Source organism: Erythrolamprus reginae, chromosome 2 (assembly GCF_031021105.1).
Source record: "Erythrolamprus reginae isolate rEryReg1 chromosome 2, rEryReg1.hap1, whole genome shotgun sequence".
In the NCBI taxonomy this organism is placed as follows: domain Eukaryota; kingdom Metazoa; phylum Chordata; class Lepidosauria; order Squamata; family Dipsadidae; genus Erythrolamprus; species Erythrolamprus reginae.
The window spans coordinates 129,642,177-129,665,042 of NC_091951.1; the positions used below are offsets into that span (position 1 = coordinate 129,642,177).

General features: G+C 36.5%; 1 protein-coding gene across 2 annotated transcripts in view; it reads left to right on the forward strand.

The window, feature by feature from the left end:
• SLIT3 (slit guidance ligand 3) overlaps positions 1-22,866 on the forward strand; it is a 505,354-nt gene that overhangs the window by 462,443 nt on the left and 20,045 nt on the right. For both annotated transcript variants that reach the window (XM_070739462.1, XM_070739463.1), the window contains 4 exons: positions 2,247-2,340; positions 8,067-8,204; positions 17,942-18,182; positions 22,115-22,245. In XM_070739462.1, coding sequence (XP_070595563.1) covers positions 2,247-2,340; positions 8,067-8,204; positions 17,942-18,182; positions 22,115-22,245 — 604 coding nt within the window. The remainder of the gene's footprint in view (positions 1-2,246; positions 2,341-8,066; positions 8,205-17,941; positions 18,183-22,114; positions 22,246-22,866) is intronic.

Sequence of the window (22,866 nt, forward strand, 5' to 3'; positions counted from 1 at the left end):
ATGATAAATGAATTGCTTGTTTTCTTTGCACCAGTCACAAGACTGAATACAAGTTAGAAGTGTGAATGTGTATCCATGTGATATTCTATTGTGAAATTGAGATTATTCTACTGAGATGATGCAAATTATATTGGGGAATAAATATAGTACATTAAAAGGTAGCACGTGTTCCATGACCATTAACCACATCATCAAACTCATTTTGCCAATGAAAGTGTGGTCCACAATAAATGAACCACTGTATTAGTACTGTTAATGGACAGGATCAATCCCAACTCTTCAGATAAATTCTGCAAGTTCTTAACTGTATCTCCAATGCTTATGTAAGACTGAAACTCAGAATCACAAGGATTGAGGTTATTATATGTATTGTTTCTCAGATATTGATTTAAAATTGTGTACAGTCCAACTGGGCTGGTTTCTGTAATAAATGGAAATGGTTTTTGTTCACTGAAAGTTGAACATTACATGTAAACTTGCCTTATAGGTTTGTTAGTTTTTTTAAGCCAAGCCCTGTAACAGTGAGTTACTATCAAACTATGGTGTCTACGGAGAAGGGCAGCATAGAAATCTAATTAATTAATTAATTAATTAATTAACAAGGCAAAGACAGAATTCTGGATACAATTTAGCACTCAATTTATAACATCCTCTAGCAAAAAACTCCTGTTTTTGCCCTCTTTGGAACAATAAAAGATAAGTGTATTCATGTTGAGCTATAGAGGCATTTCTAAATGTGTTTCTGATGATAAACATTTATTTATTTGTTTTAGGACAACATTAATATTCATAACATTCACAAAGACCTCAAATATTCTTGTATTAGCTAAATGTTGGAGTGACAGGGATTTTTTTCTTTTTCTTTTCTCTTTCCCTTTCTCTGTAAATAATGATGAATATGGGATTTATAGAATGTTAGATATTGAAGATGTATTTGGGGGTTTTATTTCTTTTTCTTTCTTTGTTTCTGTTTTTAAAGTTTAGTACTACTTATAATGTTGGAGAGATGGAGTTATGGGAGGGGAGGGAAAAGATAGAAAGTAAAGAAACTCCTTAAAGCCCATTAACAATATGGAAATTTGGCATATGTATCTGGTTTGATATTGGTATTGTGTTTTGTTATTTACATATGTTTTATCTTGAGGTGAAGAAAAAATTAAAAAAAATTATACCCCAGAAATAAAAATAAAAATCTTCTTGTATTACATGTTTCATATACAATGCATTACAGTGGTACCTCGAGATACGAGTTTAATTCGTTCCGGACCTGGGCTCTTAAGTCGAGCAGCTCTTATCTCGAACGACTTTTCCCCATAGGAATTAATGTAAATAATTTTAATTGGTTCCAGCCCTCAAAAAACTCACAAAGTTAGTCTAAATTATGCAGAAAGACATGTTTTTAATGAAGAAATGTACATGTACATATAAATGAATAATGAAGTTTCTTTCACTTAACTTGTAAACTTTCTTAAACTTTTAAATTTACATATGTTCAACTTCTCTGCCACCCAATCCTGTAGGACAGAGGTCCCCAACCCTTTTTGCACCAGGGACCGGCTTTAAGCGATCAAGAGAGGAATGGGTGAATGAATGGACGGAGGGTGGGAAGGAAGGAAGGAAAGAGGGAAGGGACAGGAACAGAGAAAGGAAGCAAGGAAACTTATGAAAGGGGAGAGTAAGAGAGGAATGAGTGAAGGGAGGGAGGGAAGAAGGTGGGAAGGAGAAAGAAAAGAAGAAATAGAGGAAGGGAAGGTAAAAGAGAGAAAGAAAAAGAGCAAGAAAGAAAGCTGCAAGCACCCCCCCGAGCCCCCCAGGCCGGCTGCAACCTTTTAAAACACGCGCGCCGCTTCGCAGCTGTCTCCTGAAGCCGAACGCGGAAGTTAGCGTTTGGCTTCAGGAGACAGCTCCTTGGCGCTTGTATCTCGAATTTGGGCTTGTAAGTAGAACAAAAATATCTCTCCCCTCCCAGCTCTTATCTCGAGTTGCTCTTAAGTAGAGCAGCTCTTATGTCGGGGTTCCACTGTATTTGTATATTTTTGCTGCATTGATTAGTCTCAGACCACAATAAATGTTTTAATCATGGGTATGCCATTAATTTCTTTTAAAAAAAAAGAGGGATTGTAATATCATTGTCCTCAATAGTTTTTTATAAGCATTTTTCATTCCTCAGTTCTAATTATAATTCAGGCAACTAAACGTCTACTAAATCTATATTAAAAGAACTCTTAAATTTATTTTTATTTCAGGAGAACTCTGTGATGAAGTAATCAACCATTGTGTGCCTGAGCTAAACCCGTGCAAACATGAATCCAAATGTATTTCTCTTGATCGAGAATATAAGTAAGTATGTACTATTGATACTGTATGTTAAAATATTGTATATTAAGCCACAATCCTGATGTGTTACTTTATTAATTAATTGCCATATTCCAGAATTTCTATGCAAAAAAACAACAAAATTCAGGGAGTGCATCAAGGACCCCTATTCCAGACCAAACTAATGAACATATTATCTCTCCCATTGCATGCTATAATTAAGCAAGCCTGGAGAAAAGTAAACTGCATATCCATTCATTAATTGTACTTCTTCAAATATAGCTATTGAATTTGTTGGTCAAATAATAGGTGTGATTTCTTATATTTCAGTTTCATGCCAATTACAAAAAACAAAGGAGTTGTTTTTCTTATACTATACTTCCATGTTAGAATCACCAAAACACTTTCAGCACCCAAGGAAAAAAAGGTTTGCCATCACTGGCCCAGAGGATATCCAGTTGGGGACTCCTTTTATGTTCCTACTAAGTTGCCAAAGTGTTTTCCCTGTGTGCTGCTAAGGAAAATCCAAGCATGAGATAAACTTCAGTTGGTTGCCAAGAGACTGAGTTAACATAGATTGTGACATGTCCTTTCTCTGTTCCACTGAGTCAGTTTTCAAACTCAGTTGAACCTAGAGGGACATGTTTCATTTTTCTTTAAGTTTAACCTTGGTAAACACCTGATAATTTCTTCCAGCTTGGACTCTTCTTTTCTGTATCTATACTTTGCAGAGGGAGTTTTGGGGGATTTTCTCTTGTGGCCATTCTTGCTGCCAGCATGTGTACAGGTTCATCTGGTACATCAGCAAGAACTGCCACAGCCAAACAGCTGAGTCAGCCAAAGTCCCTGATCCACATGGGCTAAATTCCTTCTAAGCAAAGTGGTGTGAGGCAGAGGAAGATTGACTGTCCATCAGAGCCTTGTTAATTGAAGTGCCAGCTGGCTGAAACATCTAGGCAGAACTTGTCTTGTAGCTCAGTGACACTAATTGTGGCTGGGAGGCTCATTCCCCTCCATTAATGATGGTTGTCATTTTGAGAGCTGCAAGCGGCCTGTTTTCAGGCATTGTGCCTCCTAAGTGCTGGTGGCCGTTTTGATTGGTCAAAAGGTCCAGTTTTTTGCCCAGACGATGCCCAGTTGGGATCTCCATTTATGTCCCTATTAAGTTGCCAAAGTGTTTTCATTTATGCCAATTTATAGTTATGATTTGCTACTGAAACCAAAATGAATATATTATGATTTTTAATTTGCTTCCAATCATCCAAGAAATAGGATGAAACCACACTTTATTCCTAAAATTGAATTATCTAAAGTATTGTTGGAAATGATCTTTTCTAAGGAAGCACTGAAAGAAAGATTGGTTTTTGCTGAATCTCAGAAATCACTGACCAATTATGAATAAGCGTATTGATTACATCTGATCACGTAGAGCAAGGGTGTCAAACTCAAGGCCTAGGAACCAGATCTGGCCCAGTGGGTGCTTAGATATGGCCCATAGGGCTGCGCTGGAAACAGCAAAGGAACAGTCCACAGTTCCTTTGCCAGTGAAAACACAGCTCGGGACCCCCAAGGTCAAACACAACCCGGATGTGGCCAGGTTGAAATTGAGAGAATGAGAATCAAAACCACAAAACAAATATTTGAATGAAGAAATGGGAAGGGCAAAGTTGTGGTTGGACAGAGTTAAGAAATTACTCAAGAATAAAGAAATGAAAAAAATTAGGAACAGAAAACATTGCTTGAATGAGTATATGAAAATAATGGAAGCAAGGATAGTTTGAAATGGTATAGATATTATAATAAAAGGTGCTAATATAAATTAGATTTAGGTACATTTTCTTTACTTTTTTTATCTTTATGCCTTTAATTTATTTGGATTGATATTTGAGTTTGACCCAAAATGTGCCCCATGGTAGTAAATTTGGGAAATCAATAAAGCAGCTGTTAGAGTGGAAGAGAATTAGGATTAATAAAAATTGTAATTAAGCAATAAAGTTTTAATAAAGCTAAGTGGACCTTCTTAGTTTAAATCCTATACAGTCTATGTATCTGATGAGATACAGATACATTCCAGCTCTCATTACAGCTTATTCCTTTGGATGAGTTGCTATTTTCTGATTTATCTCTTCTAGGAATGAAGGAAATCTAAAAATTCATGATCAGCAATGATTGAGGGAGAAGGGAGCACATAAATTCAAGAATGAAAAATTGAAAAAAAAAGAGAAGAAAATAGTAACTTGAATAATTTAACGAATTGACTACAATAACACTATTTTCTGGTTACTTTCATTTCAGACTACTTATATTGGTTTTGGCTTCAGGTTTGTGATCCTTCAATAAACCTGAGGCCAAAACCAATACAAGTCTGAAATGAAGGTAATCAGAGGTAATATTTATCACAATTCCCTATTGTTCTAACATTTAAGGATCTCAGTTATGTAACTAACTTTTTTTCATACAATTCTTCATGAAATCTTCCAGTGAGATATATATATACCTTAATTTAATATCTCTCTCCAGGGAGTTGTTTCAAATGCCCGATGTGTTAGAGTTACAGTTATAAATAAACTTTATTATTCTGTAGCATGGAATTACTGACAAAAGTTAAAGCATTGATTTAAGGCTGTCTTCCAAGAAAAGTAACAGCTCTAGCATCATGACAATAGCCAATATATGTCAAAAATGTGATCCATGGCAACTTTGAGAATGCGTGCATCACTTGTTATTACATCACTTTATTTGGGGCAACAGGGATCAATAAAGCAAGTGGATTAATTGTCGGTATGTTTTCCTGCAGCAAATTATTATGAACACAGTTTCCTTGCCAGTATGCCTGAAATATTGCTAGAATTGTTTTGTGCTGTTTCAAAACTTTTTTTAAAAAAAGTAATCTTTGGATTTAGTAAAAGACAATCTCCCCTTTGTTTTCAATTTAAAGTTATAGATGAATAACTGCAACTGATACGAGATGTTGTATAGAATAAGGGCAACTACTATAATAGCACTTGAAGCAATTATTCAAGAATTCAGTTTGAGCAGGTTTCATGCAAACTGAGATGATTTGAATGTTTGTAGATTGGTAAGGAATCTAGTGTGGAGGAATTCCAGCAGTGGGGTGACCAACCATGAGTGATCTTATCAGAGATTATGATGCTGAAAGGCACACTTGATTTCCTCAATGAAAATTAGTTGCAAAACTGACAAAGGCCTGAATGCCTATTCAGCTGAATTCCTTCAAAACTAACTGGGCTTAAGTCACAAAGTAATGAATAAGGAAATAAAAATAGGTTTAGTATTATGGTAGAACAATCAATTTTATTTGGACTAGAAATTTGAAATCTACTTTTAGTGATTTATTTAAAGCAATCCCCAGTAGAAGGGAAATTTATTTATATCAAACTTCAGAAAGTTTAATTAATTACCTTTGAATTTAGTGAAGTCCTGCCTGGATTTATAGTTTGTAGGGAGAACATTCCAATTCTGCTCTCCATCCTCTTGTTTGGGTTTATAATACCGATAGTCGTCAAGTTCCAATAGTTAATTTAGTGACAATTAAAAGTTACAACAGCACTGAAAAAAGTGACTTATGACTATTTTTCACAATTACAATCTCTGAAGCATTCCCGTGATCAAAAATTCAAGTGCTTGACAACTGATTCATACTTATGACCATTGCTGTGTCCCAGGATCATGTGAACATCTCTTGTTACTTTCTTACAAGGAAAGTTAATGGGGAAGCCAGATTCACTTAACAACCACGTTACTATCTCAGCATGCAGTAATTCACTTAACTGTGGCAAGAAAGGTCATAATATGGAGCAAAACTCACTTAACAAACATCTCACTTAATTGAAATTTTGGACTCAGTTCTGGTCATAAGTCAAGGAATACCTATAATGCAATTTAAGCAACCTAGATCTTTCCTGACATCAAAGTATCTACTTTTATATCCCTATATCAACTGAATCTTCAGGAACTTTATCCATTTAAATTCTTTATTATTTGAATCACTACATTACAACTAATTATTCACTGAGATCAGCTAAATTATTCAATCAAGGTCAATTAGTTTTTTCTTCCATTAAAATAGCCTCTTCATATTTTAGAGGATTTTTGCCCATACAGTTCCGATCTCTAAAATTGAGTGCCCTTTAAATTAATGTCTGGTGTCTGATCTCTTGAGATTTAAAAATGTCATATATATATATATATATTTGCAAGACTGTTATAAAACTATATTTTTAAAAAAACCTTTCAATTATTCGCCAGAAATTTGTACTAAACATTTGCTAGCATTAGGATACATTTATATCATTATATAAAATAGAAATGCCTTGCATTGATTATTGCAGAGTTTTATTCTAATGTCAGCTCTAGGTTTTGATGTCTGTCTAGTATATTTATTACAAGTATACATTAAGTATAATATAATGCCCTCTGTAATGCCCTGATAAGACCATACATAGAGTATTGCATCCAGTTCTGGTCACCACACTTCAAAAGAGACATAGAAACTCTAGAGGGTGGCTTTGGCTCCGTTTAAAACTCACAACCAAGGAGAAAACCAACATAGGAATGGAAAGATTTGTTCCTTGCGACTGGAAATGCTGGGAGGTTCCACCATTCTCTCCAGCTATTCAAGATTGTTCAACTTGTTCAAGATTGTTCAACTTGTTCAAGATTTTGAAAGACTGCCCAGTTTTCCAGAGAGATCTGCTCTTTTTAGATTAGATTAGATTAGATCAGATCAGATCAGATTAGATTAGATTAGATTAGATTAGATTTATTGGATTTATATGCCGCCCCTCTCTGCAGACTCGGGGCAGCTCACAACAATGGTGAAGAACAATACATAGTAACAAATCTAATATTTAAAAATCTAGGTTACAGTTTTAGATTAAAAGTCCAAAAAAAAAGAAACTCCAATATATAAAAAACAACACACAATCAAATCATACACAAAAACTACATGGACAAGGGGAAGATGTTTCAATTCCCTCATGCCTGACGGTGGAGGTGGGTTTTAAGAAGTTTACTAAAGGCAAGGAGGGTGGGGGCAATCCTGATCTCTGGGGGGAGCTGGTTCCAGAGGGTCGGAGCCACCACAGAGAAAGCTCTTCCCCTGGGTCCTGCCAGACAACATTGTTTAGTCGACGGGACCCGGAGAAGGCCAACTCTGTGGGACCTAACCGGTCGCTGGGATTCGTGCGGCAGAAGGCGGTCTCACAGGTATCCTGGTCCGATGCCATGAAGGGCTTTATAGGTCATAACCAACACTTTGAATTGTGACCCGAAACTGATCAGCAGCCAATGCAGACTGCGGAGTGTTGGAGTAACATTGGCATATTTAGGGAAGCCCATGATTGCTCTCGCAGCTACATTTTGCACGATGTAGAGAGCATTACAGTAACTTTAAAAAGTTTCAGCCAAGAGCACCTGCCAGCAAAGGAATTCTGGGAGTTGAAATCCAGATATCAAGTTGACAAGGCTGAGAGACATTGTTTATCAACTTTATCAACCACCTTTCAAACCTTTCTAGTTGGAAATAAACTAAGCATTTTCCTCTCATTGGGAAAAAAACCAAACAAATATCTGTAAATGCACTTTATCTCTGAAATGTAAAACTCAGACTGCCATTTTATTTTGGGTTGGCTGTCTTTTTCATATATATGAATACCGTGAATAGGTTTTGGAGATACACTCTTGTATGCAACTTTGTATTAATTGAGTCCTTAATGGTCTTATTGCAGGTGTGAATGCTTACCAGGTTATAGTGGAAAGCACTGTGAAACAGATGATGATGACTGTAGGGGACACAAATGCCGCCATGGTGCCATGTGTGTAGATGCTGTAAATGGATACACCTGCATTTGTCCTCAAGGATTTAGGTAAGAATAATGTCTTGATTTATTCTGGGGTATTTATGAAACCATAGTATGTTACTTCAAGATGATTTCATCCTTCAGCAGCCCTTTAGACAGTGTCCAACAGTTTACCATTTATTGAGATGTTTATATTTGTCAGAAATATTTCTTATTTTATTCTTTCAGACCCTTGAAGGACAAAATAAGCAATTAAACAAATTAAGGTATCCCAATTGTAGCAGATCTAAATGGAAGTTTTAAAACAGAAGGCTATACTGTGCGTTTTGAAAGGCATATATGGTTTTTAATGCTTTTTTAATTCATTATGGAATTTATTCAGTTGTCTGATAACAGTTACAGTTACAGTTTAAGATAATTGTGTTAAGCTAAAGCAATGACTGAATTCTTATAACATAATATAACACAAATCAAATGAAATGGTGAAAAATAGTTATACAGTGGTACCTCTACTTAATTCATTTCGTGACCAGGTTTGTAAGTAGAAAAGTTCATAAGAAGAAGCAATTTTACCCATAGGAATCAATGTAAAAGCAAATAATGCATGCAAACCCACCCCAAAAGTCACCCCTTTTGCCTTGCGCCACTAGGAATCCCCACCTCCAGATTTCCATTTCCAGCGAAGCACCCATTCTTTTGCTGCTGGGATTTCCCTGAGCCTCCCCTTGTTGGGAAACCCCACCTCCAGATTTCCGTTGCCAGCCAAAGTGCCCATTCTTTTGCTGCTGTGATTCTCCTCAGCCTCCCCTCGCTGGGATTCCCGCTTCCGGACTTCCGTTGCCACCCAAAACACCCATTCCTTTGCTTCTGGGATTTCCCTGAGCCTCCCCTCGCTGGGAATCCCCGCTTCCTGACTTCTGTTGCCACCCAAAGCTCCAGTTCTTGCACTGCTAGGATACCTCTGAGCCTCCCCTTGCTGGCAAAGACAGCAAAAACGAAGGGAATCCCAGTGAGGGGAGCCTCAGGGAAATCCCAGCAGCGCAGTAATGGGCGCTTTGGGTGGCAACGGAAGTTCGGAGGCGAGGATTCCTAGCAAGCGGAGGTTCAGGGCAATCCCAGCAGTGCAAGATCATGCACTTCAGGTGTCAACGGAAGTCTGGAGGCGTGGATTCCCAACGAAGGAAGGCTCAGGGGAATCCCAGCAGCGCAAGGACAGGTACTTCAGCTGGCAATGGAAGTCCGAAGGCGGGGCATCCCAGCGGCAGCGCCTCAGGTTCGTAAGGTTGAAATGGTTCGTATTTTGAAACGTTTGTCAGTAGAGGCATTCGTAAGTAGAGGTACCACTGTATATTATTGAAGTAGTATATTCATCCATTTTATATCTCTGCCTCAACTTCTATTCTTCTTTTGTTTCCTTTGCCCTGGGATATAGACTTGCATTCTCATTTTATGAAGATGCTCTCTACATTTTCTATCAGATATAGGCAACTTCTAAAATATTGGATGCCATCCTGATCTTCCTGTTAAAAGGCTGTAGGAAGCCATTACTGGCAGAGAAGTGACAGGTTGAAAGGGGTCTCTGTGTGTGTGTGTGTGTACACACATGGGACAGGGTTGAAAGTTTGTGTCTGTGATTGCATGTTCTGGGATATTTGAGACGGTGAGGTTGCAAATTGGTGCAGTTCATTTCTCAGGAATCTCTGACACCCCCTATAACCTATCATCCCTCAAAGAAACAAATGTAGAGATTAAATCATGCTTTTAAAATCTAGACATTTTGCTATGTAGATAATAATCAGAAAATATTTAATTTTCAAATGAGAACAGCCATTACATGTTTTAAGTGTAATGCTAATCATTGAGTATTGATTTATTATGCTGAAAATATGTTTAAAATGTACAAACATTTTATAGCAATGTACAAACATTGCTATAAATAGGTACAAGCAAACAAGTCCTGTGTGGCTTAGTTTTTTAACTGCCATAAGGCTTTTAGTTCATATTGTTGTTGCAGCACATTCATATGATTACCCCTCAGCAAACAACTGCAAACAGATGGTTACTTTCTACTCAGTTTCCCTCTAGTTTTGTTTTTCAAATGCCAGATGTATGTATACTGATCCCATCATTGCTCCCATTCATATATAATATGCAGAGGAATGTATTAAACCATAATAATTTCATTTCTTCTTCATGTTTCAAACTTAACAACATCATACTTGCTCTGGAACTATGTACAGTTTGGTGAAGTTAAATGTTATATATATATAAATGTTATATAAATGTTATCCATATACATGTGATACATACAGAACATAGTTTGTTGGCTATGAATAAATTAACTGCCTTGAAATGGCCCTGGGTTGGGCGTAGAGGCAAAAAGGAGCTGTGACGTTCCTTCAATGTACCAGAGTGATCAAACAGAAAAAAACATATAGCCCCTCCCTGGTACAAAGCTGAAGGGATCAGATCTGGTGGCCTAGAGGTTAATTCTCTGCCTAACAAGGCAGAGGCCCTAGGATCAAATCCCAGTAAGGGTGTGGCTAGCTGATGAGGCCAGAAGGCTGAAATGGTGCCATCCTAGTCTCCCTTAATTTTAAAAATTCAACAAAAAAGAAATAGAAAGAAAAATCAATATATAAAGGAGGAACTTTCAACTTTCATCACAACAAATAAAACATATTTATAACACTTCTTCCACATAAAGGTAAATATGTATCTTTTCATCCCACATCCTATCACTTATCTATAAATAAATCCATAAAATATCCACTTTCTATCCAAATATCAGCAAAAGATCCATAAACGGTCAGAGCTTTTTAACATTGCAAAAAATGTCTTATTTTAACTTTGTTCGACTTTATATATTTTCTTCCTTTTACTTCTAACAGTCTTAATCTTTAATTCTAATACCATTGTAGGATTTGATCTATCTTTAATTTTTCTTTATTCCATTACATACTCCCAACCCCTACCCCCAAGGCTCAAGCATCCTTTGTAGATCCAATAACATTTTCCAGGTCATCTTCTTGATTTATCATTTGTATTTCCCTTTTAATTTTTTAAAACTTTAGCTGGTTAAGTTTATATATCCAGCAAAGCATTCTTTTCTGAATCATTCTCTTGGCTTTCATTTTTATTTCCATGTTTTATACTATATCTTATCAATAAAAATTGTTCCACATTTTTCATTCCTTCATTTATTTGTCTTAGACACAAATCTGTTTTAGTCCATAGAAGCAGACATCATTACTGAGAATGTTGATATTCTGATTGCAAACTTCTTGCTCCATTATTTGAAGATTCTCCTTTAATATTCCCGATGTTACAATGTTTGTGTCATTCTGTAATCCCAGTTCTAACTAACATCAGCCTTATATGCTGTTTAATTTTTTTCTTTTGCTTAGAATCTTTAGTCTCCTCTAGTGTCCAGTTTCTAAAATCATCATTTTTTATGACTTGCAGTTTCCAGAATAACCAAAATAAGTGTGTGTCCCATGGAAAGCAAATAATGAATTCTAATAAGTCAATTTCCCAAATTTATTTTTATCCTTAATTAATTTATAACTTAAATGAGATCAATATCTTATTTAGCTTTTTGCTACTTATTTCTAATTCTTTCAGATCTTCAGCTTGTAATTTTCTTTTGTTCAGAATTAATGATAAAGTCACCCAATGAAGACTTTTCAAATCTGTCACTCTAAATGTCTCTAATAGCTTTAGGCAATTTCTGAAAGTAATTAAAAAGTAACATTTGGGAATTTACCATATTTTTTGGAGTATAAGATGCACCTTTTTCCTTCCTAAAATTGACTGATAATTTGGGTGTGTCTTGTACTTTGAATGTAGGTTTTTTCCCCCAGTCCTAACTAGCTGTTAACGATATTCCCAGCACACTCTTTCATTGTTTCTCTTCTGCTGGGAATGTTTTCCAAGCTCTAAGTCTTTGCAGGGTTTTTTTCATTGCTCTAACTTGCTCTGAATAAGTTTCTTTCCAGTCCTAACAGGTGCTAACGATGTTTCCAGCTCTTACCAGCTCTTTACCAGCTTACAAGCTCTTTCATTGTTATTCTCTGCTAAGAATGTTTTCCAAACCCTGTCTTTGTAGTGGGATTTTTTTTCATTCTCCATATTTTTCAATGTTTCTTTCCAGCCCTAACCAAGTGCTAACAATGTTCCCAGCTCTTACCGGCTTGCAAGTTCTTTCATTATTATTCTCTGCGAAGAATGTTTTCCAAACCCTAAGTCTTTGCAGGGTTTTTTCCATTGCTCTATTTGCAATGTTTCTTTCCAGGTACTAATGATGTTCCCAGCTCTTACTAGCTTGCAAGCTCTTTCATTGTTACTGTCTCTGAAAGCCCTAACCAGGGGATAAAATAATGTACTGGCTAAGGACGGTAGCCAGATGAATATCTGGTAAACAGATTCTTTTCCCTATTTTCCTTCCCAAAAACTAAGGTGCATCTTATACTCCAATGCATCTTGTACTTCAAAAAATGTCATTGTTGTCCTATAAAAGTCTCTGCCATATTTGCAAGCAATTGGCTAGTTTGTCTCTGGGCATTTAAACCCATGGCAGATCACTGTCCTGAGGAATCTTTTTGAGGAGCATGTGGAATACATATGCGTGATATGTCATCTTCTCTTTATCTGGAGAGATTTTTTAAAAAACACCAAACTTTGATTCCTTGGTCTTTGCTGAGGTTATCAGCTCCAGTTACACAGAACCATCTTCATTTCATTATATACTGGAAGCCCCTACAATTAAACATTTTGTGCCATACTTTATTAATTGTTTTTAGATTAAAGGGGGTGAGGAAGAACATTTATTATAATAGGATTTATAATAAGTCCTGTATATACTCAGCCTCTTGTGGTCTACAGCAGTGTTTTTCAACCAGTGTGCCGCAGCACACTAGTGTGCCGTGAGACATGGTCAAGTGTGCTGTGGGGAAATTAAACATGGGTCCCCAAACTATGGCCTGCATGCTGGATACGGCCCATGGAGGCCATTTATCCAGCCCGCCACCAGCCGCCTCCATCCGAACATAAACATTCCCCTCACATTCTCTCCAGCTGTCAGCGACAGGAAGAGTGGAGGCACAGGGAATGCTCACTGACCAATCACCTTCTAGGATTCATCCCGACCACTAGCGATGAACCAATAATAGGCCGCCTCTCATTTGTCATTGTGTGGCCGCAGTGAGTAGTTGAAGCTGCTACTCCTCCCCATGGTCCCGATTCCTAATCCTGGTCAGGACCGGAGGTAAATGTTGCCACCACTTGATGAAGCTTCAGCCTCAGCTATCCTGATGGTGTATATATATATTTGACCTTTTTCTTTTTATAAGAGGCCCCCACAGAGGGTAATATACAATGCATCACAATGTGTTAGAGTGTCATTTTGTGTCATTTTGGTTGGTGGTGTGCCTCAGGATTTTCTAAATGTAAAAAATGTGCTGCAACTCAAAAAAGGTTGAAAGTCACTGCTCAACAGGATAGAAGTATATATTTTAGATATTCCATTAACTGATACATTGATGTGGATATCTCAGCAAACTCACCATCTAAATATGCTTATTTCCAAACAGTCATTGTGTCTTCTATGCTGCCTACTTTTAAGAGATTGAAAAGATTCCCAACCTTCCTTTATTTATTTATTTATTTATTTTATTTTATTGAATTTGTATGCCGCCCCTCTCCGAGGACTCGGGGTGGCTCACAACATATATAAAAAACAGAACAATAATATAATCCAATTAGTACTACAATATTAAAAACAATTAAAAAGAGAAGACTAACCTAAAAAATTAACTTATTAACCAAACATTCAGCGATCATACTTAAGGCATTCAGTGGTCAGGAGAAGATCTAAGAGTCCCAAGCCTGGTGGCAAAGATAAGTTTTTAAGCTCTTTCGGAAGGCAAGGATGGTAGATTGATTGGTTGATTGATTTAGGTTTAGATTTAGATTTAGATTTAGATATTTAGATTTAGATTTAGATTTAGATTTAGATTCCACCCATCTTTTGACAGACTTTAAGCTTTATAAGCATTATAAGCCTCATTAGCCTGGATGAGAGCCTGGCTGTCATAATGATAATTATAATATACGGTAATTAATAAATAAAAAGAACTAATAAATAAATAAATTTTCCTTTTAATATATACAATCTCTGTGGTATTACTTAACTCTCTGAAGTTTAACTCTGACAGCTGCCAAACAGCCCACTATGTGGAAAATCTCCTTGAATGTCAAAAGATAAGCTGTTCTGCCAAATTGATTCATTAATCATTGCCTTAGGAAGTGCATTGCCTAGTTATTATTGCTTTTCTTCAGGAAGGCATTTTTTGTACTTGAAACAGATTCACACAGCAAAAGAGCAATAGCATCTGGAAGTAGACAAACAAACAAAGATTACAATATCTGAAAAGATATAGAAGCGTTTTAGACTTTTGTCTTGATCAATTAATCCATGTTTTCTTTTCTATTCATTTGTTCTTTATGACATACTTCTATTACATTATTGTGTTTATCAGAGATGATTTTGAAGAACCAATGTTGTTTCTTATAGTGTTATAAGGGTTGATTTTAAAGTTTCTGTAATTATAAAATACAAGAAAAAAACCCAAAGTTTTTAGTCATGTCTATTCTGAGGGGCCCTTGGTGCAGTCTGAGCTTTGCTGTTTTCTTACAGGTATTTTATTACCAAGCTAGGTAGCATCCTCAGTACTAGCCACTAGCTCTGATGACATTAACTGGTTTGGATAGTGAAACATCTGCAAGGAAACAATCAAGGACCCCTGATTTCAACCCTGAGCTACAAATATATTTCTTTATTGGTCTGTTTTTTCCTTCTATCTTCTCTTAATTTTATTCTGACTGCAAAGAAAAATAATAGATATATTTGTGAGACTTGCCAGTGTTCCTAAAAATTCCTGCTTGCTGGAATTGCATATTGTTTTGTTCGTGGAAAATGTGGCATTCTTTAAAATAATCTGCAAGTAACAGAAATTTAAAGAACAAAGTTTCCTTGTAGTAGGAACATAATATATATCAAAAACAGGGAATCTGGCATGGTAAACATTTGCTTTTAGGATAGTCTGTAGCCATCTTTGAGTTAAAAATGCAAAAATGAAACATGATCCTCCCAAAATACTGTACTGTATATCAAGAACAAAAGCCACAGAACAGACTCGTTTAGATTTCATTTACAGAACTGAAATACAGCACAAATATGGCATTATTATTTTTTTTAAAAAACCTTAATAGCTTGTATATTTATATCTCCTTAGCCTTTGTACACTACTTATTGTTTTCCTTTCAGTAAGCTTTGAAATTGCTTCCTTCTTTTTTCTATTTTGTTCTTTTACTCTAAATTTACATAGAAAGCTTCTGCGATTGCAATCAATCAGTCAATCAATCAACCATTATTTAACTAGAAATATAAATTAACATATTAATTCGTGAGAAAAAAATCTAAACTCATACTAGTGCAGACATTTTTTCACTAGATGGTATAACAGAATAACAGAGCTGGAAAGATCTTGGAGGTTTTCTAGTCCAATCTCGTGTTCAAGAAGGATATCCTATATTGTTTCAGACAAATGGTTGGCCAATCTCTTCTTTAAAATCTCCAGTGATGGAGCACCCGCAACTTTTTAATTCAAGTCATTCCACTGATTAATTGTTCTCAGTCAGGAAATTTCTCCTTCTTTCTAGGTTGCTTCTCTCCTTGATTAGTTTCCATTCATTGTTTCTAGTCCTACCTTCAGGTTCTTTGGAGAATAGGTTGATCCCCTTTAGACAAATTGTGGTTTTTCAGTTTCAGTTAGCTCAGGGAAAAGCTACATTGAGGATATCGCAGGATAAGCTCAGTTATGCAGTTATGAAATGTCTTGGGAAAGCAATGGATAGTAATTAATAAGCAATGAATTACTCCAAAGATTAAAATTCTGGTAATAAAATGTTTCAAATAATTATATTTTCCTAAAACTGGCCCACTTTTTTTTCACGGGCCTAGGTATGTAGGTCTTGGCATATTTGGGTCTTTTCCCATGTAAGATTGATAGTATTTTGGTGATGTTTTGACAAGGTCCCACTTGTCATTTTCAGGCTTCGTGCTAGGGCAAACAAAGCATGATCAGAGCTGCCATCTTACTATAAATATTGGCGGGGGTGAGTGCTGTCTTAGTTGCTGTAAGCGGGGTGGTTGGCTGTGTTGTAACACCTTGAGTAGTTGATGGAGTTGATGTTTGCAGATTAGTTGATATTTGCATATTAGGGGTGACATCCTGAGTAGTTGTTAGAGTTGATGTTTGCAGATTAGTCAGCTGTTTTGTAATGTATGTGTGTGATGATTTTGGTTTGTTTCCAAGCTTGTAGTCTGGATATGTGTTTATGACATTTGTCAGTTTGCTTTGTGTGAGTGTCTGAAGCGAATGCAGCAGTTGGAGGTGCCACCATGGTTTGACTTCTGGGTGGTGGTTAGTTGGCTTCTGGGTGGCTGCAAACATCAACTCTCATCAACTACTCAAAGTGTTACCTCATCAACTAATCAAGATGTTACAACACAGCCAATCAACCTGCTTACAGCAACTAAGCCAGAATTCCACACACCTCCACCAATATTTATAGAAAGACGGCAGCTCCGACCATCCTTTGTTTGCCCCAAATATTCCAAACCTACTATACACAGAGAAAGAGAGAGAGAGAGAGTATATACACAGTATATACATATCTATATATAGTTGTCGGCTATAAAAATCTTATCTGTCTTGGAATATGGCCCCTAGTGGGGCTGAGAGGCAAAATGGAAGCTGTGATGCTCCTTCCATATATCAGGGTGACTCAACAAAAAAATCTCACACACACACACACCCAGGCATAAACACACAGACACATATATCAAGAATTGTCCTAAAAATGAGAGTTGCTGGTGTATTTATAAATGAAGAAGCAACAGCACTATGATCTCCGGAATGTTTTAAAATTTATTAAAAACTACTAAAATTAACTAAGCTTTTGTTAGTCCTCTACTAACGTTGTCAGAGTGCTAAAATTTGCATTGAAGACAGTTGATTTTATATGATGCTGCTAACTTTGCTCATTGCCCACATCAATAACAGGGGAGAGAAAGTGGTGATTAGCACATCCCAAGTATTTTCTTCAAAACCAGGTGCTGTCCATTATAATTTATTTATTTATTTATTTAATAGATTTGTATGCTGCCCCTCTCCGGAGACTCGGAGCGGCTCACAACAAAAAACACAGTACAAATCCAATAGTTAAAAAGCAATTTAAAACCCTTAATATAAAAAACAGTCATACATCCCAGACAAAAACCATACATGAAGCGGGAACAGCCCGGGGGACTTAATTTCCCCATGCCTGATGGCAGAGGTGGGTTTTAAGGAGTTTGCAAAAGGCGAGGAGGGTGGGGGCGGTCCTAATTTCTGAGAGGAGTTGATTCCAAAGGGTCAGGACAGCCACAGAGAAGGCTCTTCCCCTGGGTCCCGACAGATGATATTGTTTCATCGACGGGACCCGGAGAAGGCCCACTCTGTGGGACCTAACCGGTCGCTGGGATTCATGCGGTAATATAGCTGTTCCATGTGCAGTTGTTTTTAGAATCCTCTAAAATATTGAAATGTTCATTGGAAATGTTAATGTTTGGACTAATATTTGTCAACTTGAAGTATCCTACAACAAAAAATGTATTTATGCAAATTACATATAATTAAACTTCTGTAATTGAGGCTTCTGGGCCTCTAGTTAACATTGACCATTTTCTATTTTTCAAGTGGACTCTTCTGTGAAAATCCACCACCCATGGTTCTCCTCCAAACCAGTCCTTGTGATTATTATGAATGCCAAAATGGAGCACAGTGTATTGTTGTGCAGCAGGAACCAGTCTGCCGTTGCCTGGCAGGCTTTGCTGGCCAGAAATGTGAGAAGCTCATTACCGTCAATTTTGTTGGGAAGGATTCCTATGTTGAGCTGCCACCAGCCAAAATCCGTGCTCAAGCAAACATCTCACTACAGGTAGGATATGCAGATAATATTATTAACTTTTCTCAACCCAGTTATTGAAAAGAGCTTATGCAAAGGTTAATGAAAGCATTACATTTATCCCTGGTGTGCAACCCAAATTAATTAATTAATTAATAAGAAAGATGTAACAACCTAAAGCCTTAGAGTTTCATTCAGTCTCCCAAATCCTAAATACTCCAGAATTGTATTTTGAAATGTAACCAAAATATAACATTGCTAAATATGCTGGAAATAGCCATATCAATTGCATAAGATTATTTATTGTTCTATGTTTAGAAGTACAGCCTCTGATATGCCGCTGTATGCACATACAGTCCTTGATCAAAGAACAATTACATACTTCACTTTGCTGGAAACAAAATTGAGAAATCACCTGTAATGACTGATATTTTTAGCAGCTTATTAAATCAATCTGCTCAATTTTACAACTCTTAGCGTAAGAGATCTATTTTTTGCCTCATCACAGATTTTTGTCCAAAATATGGAAAGAAGACAGACAATTTTATTTTGCTTTTAAAAAGACCTTTCTTTACACTTTTCTTTACTTCTACATGTATAAAAGAGTAAAATATGTCACATGACTTAGGCGCTCAAGACACAATTTACCTAGCTCACATTTTAGATTTATTTCAGAAAAGAATTCTGATAAAAATGTATTTTGGATGATAATTTCAAAGCCAGACTTGTTTACTACATGAATTTCACACAGATGGTGTTCTCAAAGCTTATTTTTCAGTTAAAACATTGCTTCTCCATCTGGTAGTTAATTGCCACTTATATTAAAAAATTAGTTTTAAGTAAGCATCTCTTGAAGCAAGGTTCAGAAGATTTTCCTAATGAAAAGAGAGCTGATAAATAAATTTCAGCTTATAAGCTTGAAAAACCTTTTATTTAAAATATGATTTTATAACATTTATATAGTATATTTATTTAGTATATATAGTTTCTAACATCAGACTACTATTGTACACTGCTTTATTGTTGCTGTTAGCCGCCCCGAGTCTCCGGAGAGGGGCGGCATACAAATCCAATAAATAAATAAATATTTATTAGTTATTTTGTAAAATATTTTGTAAAGTAAAATTACTTTATTTTATAAAATAAGTTATAATAATAATAATAATAATAATAATAATAATAATTTATTAGATTTGTATGCCACCCCTCTCCGAAGACTCATATTTTGTTACTTATTTTGCTATTTAGAAACAGTTATAATACATACAGTAGAGGACAGATATAATTGGAACTAGTATTTATTGTTAGTAGAAGTACCGGGTTTAATTTCAAGGCCTTTCTTTAAAAGCAAGTGGTTGTTAACTATATGCAAGTCTGTAAGAGGCTTGTACAAAAAACCTTAAAACATTACCCAGATCCTTAAATAAGTCTTGTTTAATATAATTAATTACTTGCACTGGAGGGACAAGGTGTGGCCCAGAGTCATGTGAATCATACCAGCATCTTTTACCCTCCAGTGGTCCTCCGTATGGACAGAAAGAATAGAATAAAATAGAAAAGCGCTTGTGTGGGTAAGGAGAGAATTTTGGGTTTATTAAGGATCAACATGGTGGGCTTCTGTTTTGTAGAGAATCTACATGATTTAAGACTTGTGAGTCCCCATAAAAAGTAAATCCTGGTTTTACCAACTCTATGAGTATGGATTTTGCTTAGCCACAAAAAGCTTGGGCAAAGTGGAAGGGGGTTTATTCCTTAAAGTAGAAGCATCTATGCTTAGGATCACATAGAAAAAGATTGATTTTTTTAAAAAAAATAGCACAGACATTTTGTGTTCTTACAAATAGTGTTGGGAGAACCGAACCTGCAAAGTTCGTACCAAACTTTGCGCGGTTCGGTATATAAAACCCAAACCCGAATTTTTCCAAAAGTTTGGGTTCAGGAGAGCGCTGTGAAGCGCCGCCGCCCAGCTGTCACCTTCCCAGCGCTTCTCTTGAACCCAGACCCGAACCCGAACTTTTGCCGAACCTCCAGGTCCAGCGTTCGGGAGACCGCCGAGAAGCACCCCGGCTGTTTCTGAAGGTAACAACTGGGCGGCGGAACTTCCCAAAACAGCTGGGGAGCTGTCGGTCAGTCGGGAGGCAAAAAGGGAGGTGGGGAATCCCACGAGGAGATTCCAGGGGCTGAGCTTTGAAGTCACTGAGATGTCCTTCCTGGCCGGCTGAAATGGGAACTCCAGGAAGGATGTTCGGCAAAAGTTCGGGTTCGGGAGAGCGCCAGGAAGCGCCCCGACTGCTCTGGAAGGTGATAGCTGGGCGGTGGTGCTTCCTGGTGCTTTCCCGAGCGCCGAACTTGAAAGTTCAGCAAAAGTTTTTAAAATTCGGGTGCCGAACCCGAACTTCGTTGGGTTCGTCCAACACTACTTACAAACCCTTACCATTTCTTATGAATAATTTTCAAAATATGTACAGCACTTTTTCACATTCATAACCTTCAATTTCTTTCAGTCCTATATACACAACCTTCTCAAAATTGAATGTACCCATCCTATGGGAACATATCTGGAAAGTATATTAAAGTTCTCCTAAATCTGACATTATAGGGACATGGATGAGATGCCCTCTCATTTTGTGGCACTTAGCATAACATTTTAGACTTATATATCACTTCATAGTGCTTTTACAGCCCTCTCTAAGCTGTTTACAGAATCAGTATATTGCCCCCATATTTACTGTCAAAGATTTCTATAAATCAGTTCTTTTTGCTGAACCCTGAACCCTATTTAAATATTACTAATATCTTTCTTGGAACCAGTTTGGTCAGGATTAGAGTTAGGTTTAGGTTTAGCAGGAATCAAGTCTGACTTTAAAGCACAAAAAAAGAGAATCTATATTGGGAGAGGGTTATTTTATTATTCTTATATTTTATAAGATTTAATGTGTTGTAACTCACCACACATACACACACTTAGTCTTTACATTTGGGCAGACTATATAAACTATAAAATTTCTAAATTCTTTCAGTAAGGCACTGTTTTTATAAGGAGCCTATGTGTCAATAAAGTCTCTAGAAAGGTATTATGTTGCCTCTAAGTCTTTTATAGTTGGGGAAGAAAGTTATTTCACAAATAACACTAGGGATTATTTAAAGTTGCCAGATACATGTTGGGAAACTATGTCTGAGTTACATCTTTTACAACAGCTCTGCTAGTTAGTGAGCAAGCTTTTGGAGTGGAAAAGATGAATCATAAAACTAAGAACAAGCAAAGTCAGAACTTCCAGCTTAACCTCTGCTGCACTGCAGCTCAACATGTCAAACTCTGTATGCTCATAACTTTCTTCAAAACTGACTTGAGGGTTATTTATCTGAGAGAAGCATCACTCTATAATGCAGTACTCCAGCGAACTTTCTGACATGACTAAGGAATGTCAGTATTCTATTTCTTAATATGAGCACTTATACTAGGAAAACTTAAAAAGTTATAAATTTGGAATTAATACTTATGTAAAAGGTAAAAGTTCTCCTTGCGCATATGTGCTAGTCGTTCCTGACACTAGGGGGTGGTACTCATCTCTATTACAAAGCCAAAGAGCCAGTGCTGTCTGAAGACATATCCGTGGTCATGTGGCCAGCAAGACTAAACATCAAAGGCTCAAAGAACGTTGTTACCATCCTACCAAAGGAGTTTCCTATTTTTCTACTTGCATTTTTACGTGCTTTCGAACTGCTAGGTTGGCAGAAGCTGGGACAAGTAACCAGAACTCATTCCGTTATGTGGCACTAGAGATTCAAACTGCTGACCTTTCTGATCGACATGCTCAGTGTCTTAGCCACTGTGCCATTGCATCCCTTTTTGCTTAGTTTTTCTTACTTAACCATTTTTTAAAATGTAGCTGTTAACAATATAGAAATGTACATATTTTCTTGCATCTGTATCATTATTAATTTTCTTTTCATTCTGTTTAAAGGTAGCAACTGATAAGGACAATGGCATCTTATTATACAAAGGGAACAATGATCCCCTAGCTTTAGAATTGTATCAAGGGCATGTGAGACTTATCTATGACACAGTGAATGCTCCACCTACAACTATTTACAGGTAAGCCTAACTTCTTGGAATTATTAAAAAAGCCAGCATTATATTAATAAGATTAATATAACTTACCATTTTAGACTGTATATGCTCTCTGCCTTGGAAATATGCTTTTACTAGATTCTAGAGCAAGGAGCAGTGTGAAAACTTAGCAAGAGAAACAATCCCCACCCATCGTGCCACCCATCTTCAGTAATTAAAGTGAAAAATAAATAAAATAAATAACTTTCATTTAATTGTTTCGCCACTCTTGTATTACTGTATAAGCTCAGTTTTGTTCTAAGGGCACATTTTGATTCTTTCTTCATCATCATTTTTCAGACAAAGCTTTAGAAAATAACTGTTTTCATTTGAATTCATAGAATCCAAGAATCTAGAGAATTGAACAGATCTCAGGAGTCTTCTAAGCCAATTCACCACTTGATGCATGATCTGTTAAAGCACTTTGGCCAAATAGCTTCCCAGCATTTTTTTTTTTTGACAGCTTCCCGCAAAGGAAGACATAACACAATGAAACAACCAAACACCCCTCCTCCCCAATGGCAATTCTTATAGGAAATTATAATACCAAATAGTTAATCCAAATCTATTTCCTGTAGTTCAAGTCAGTCGTTTTTAAAACCAGAG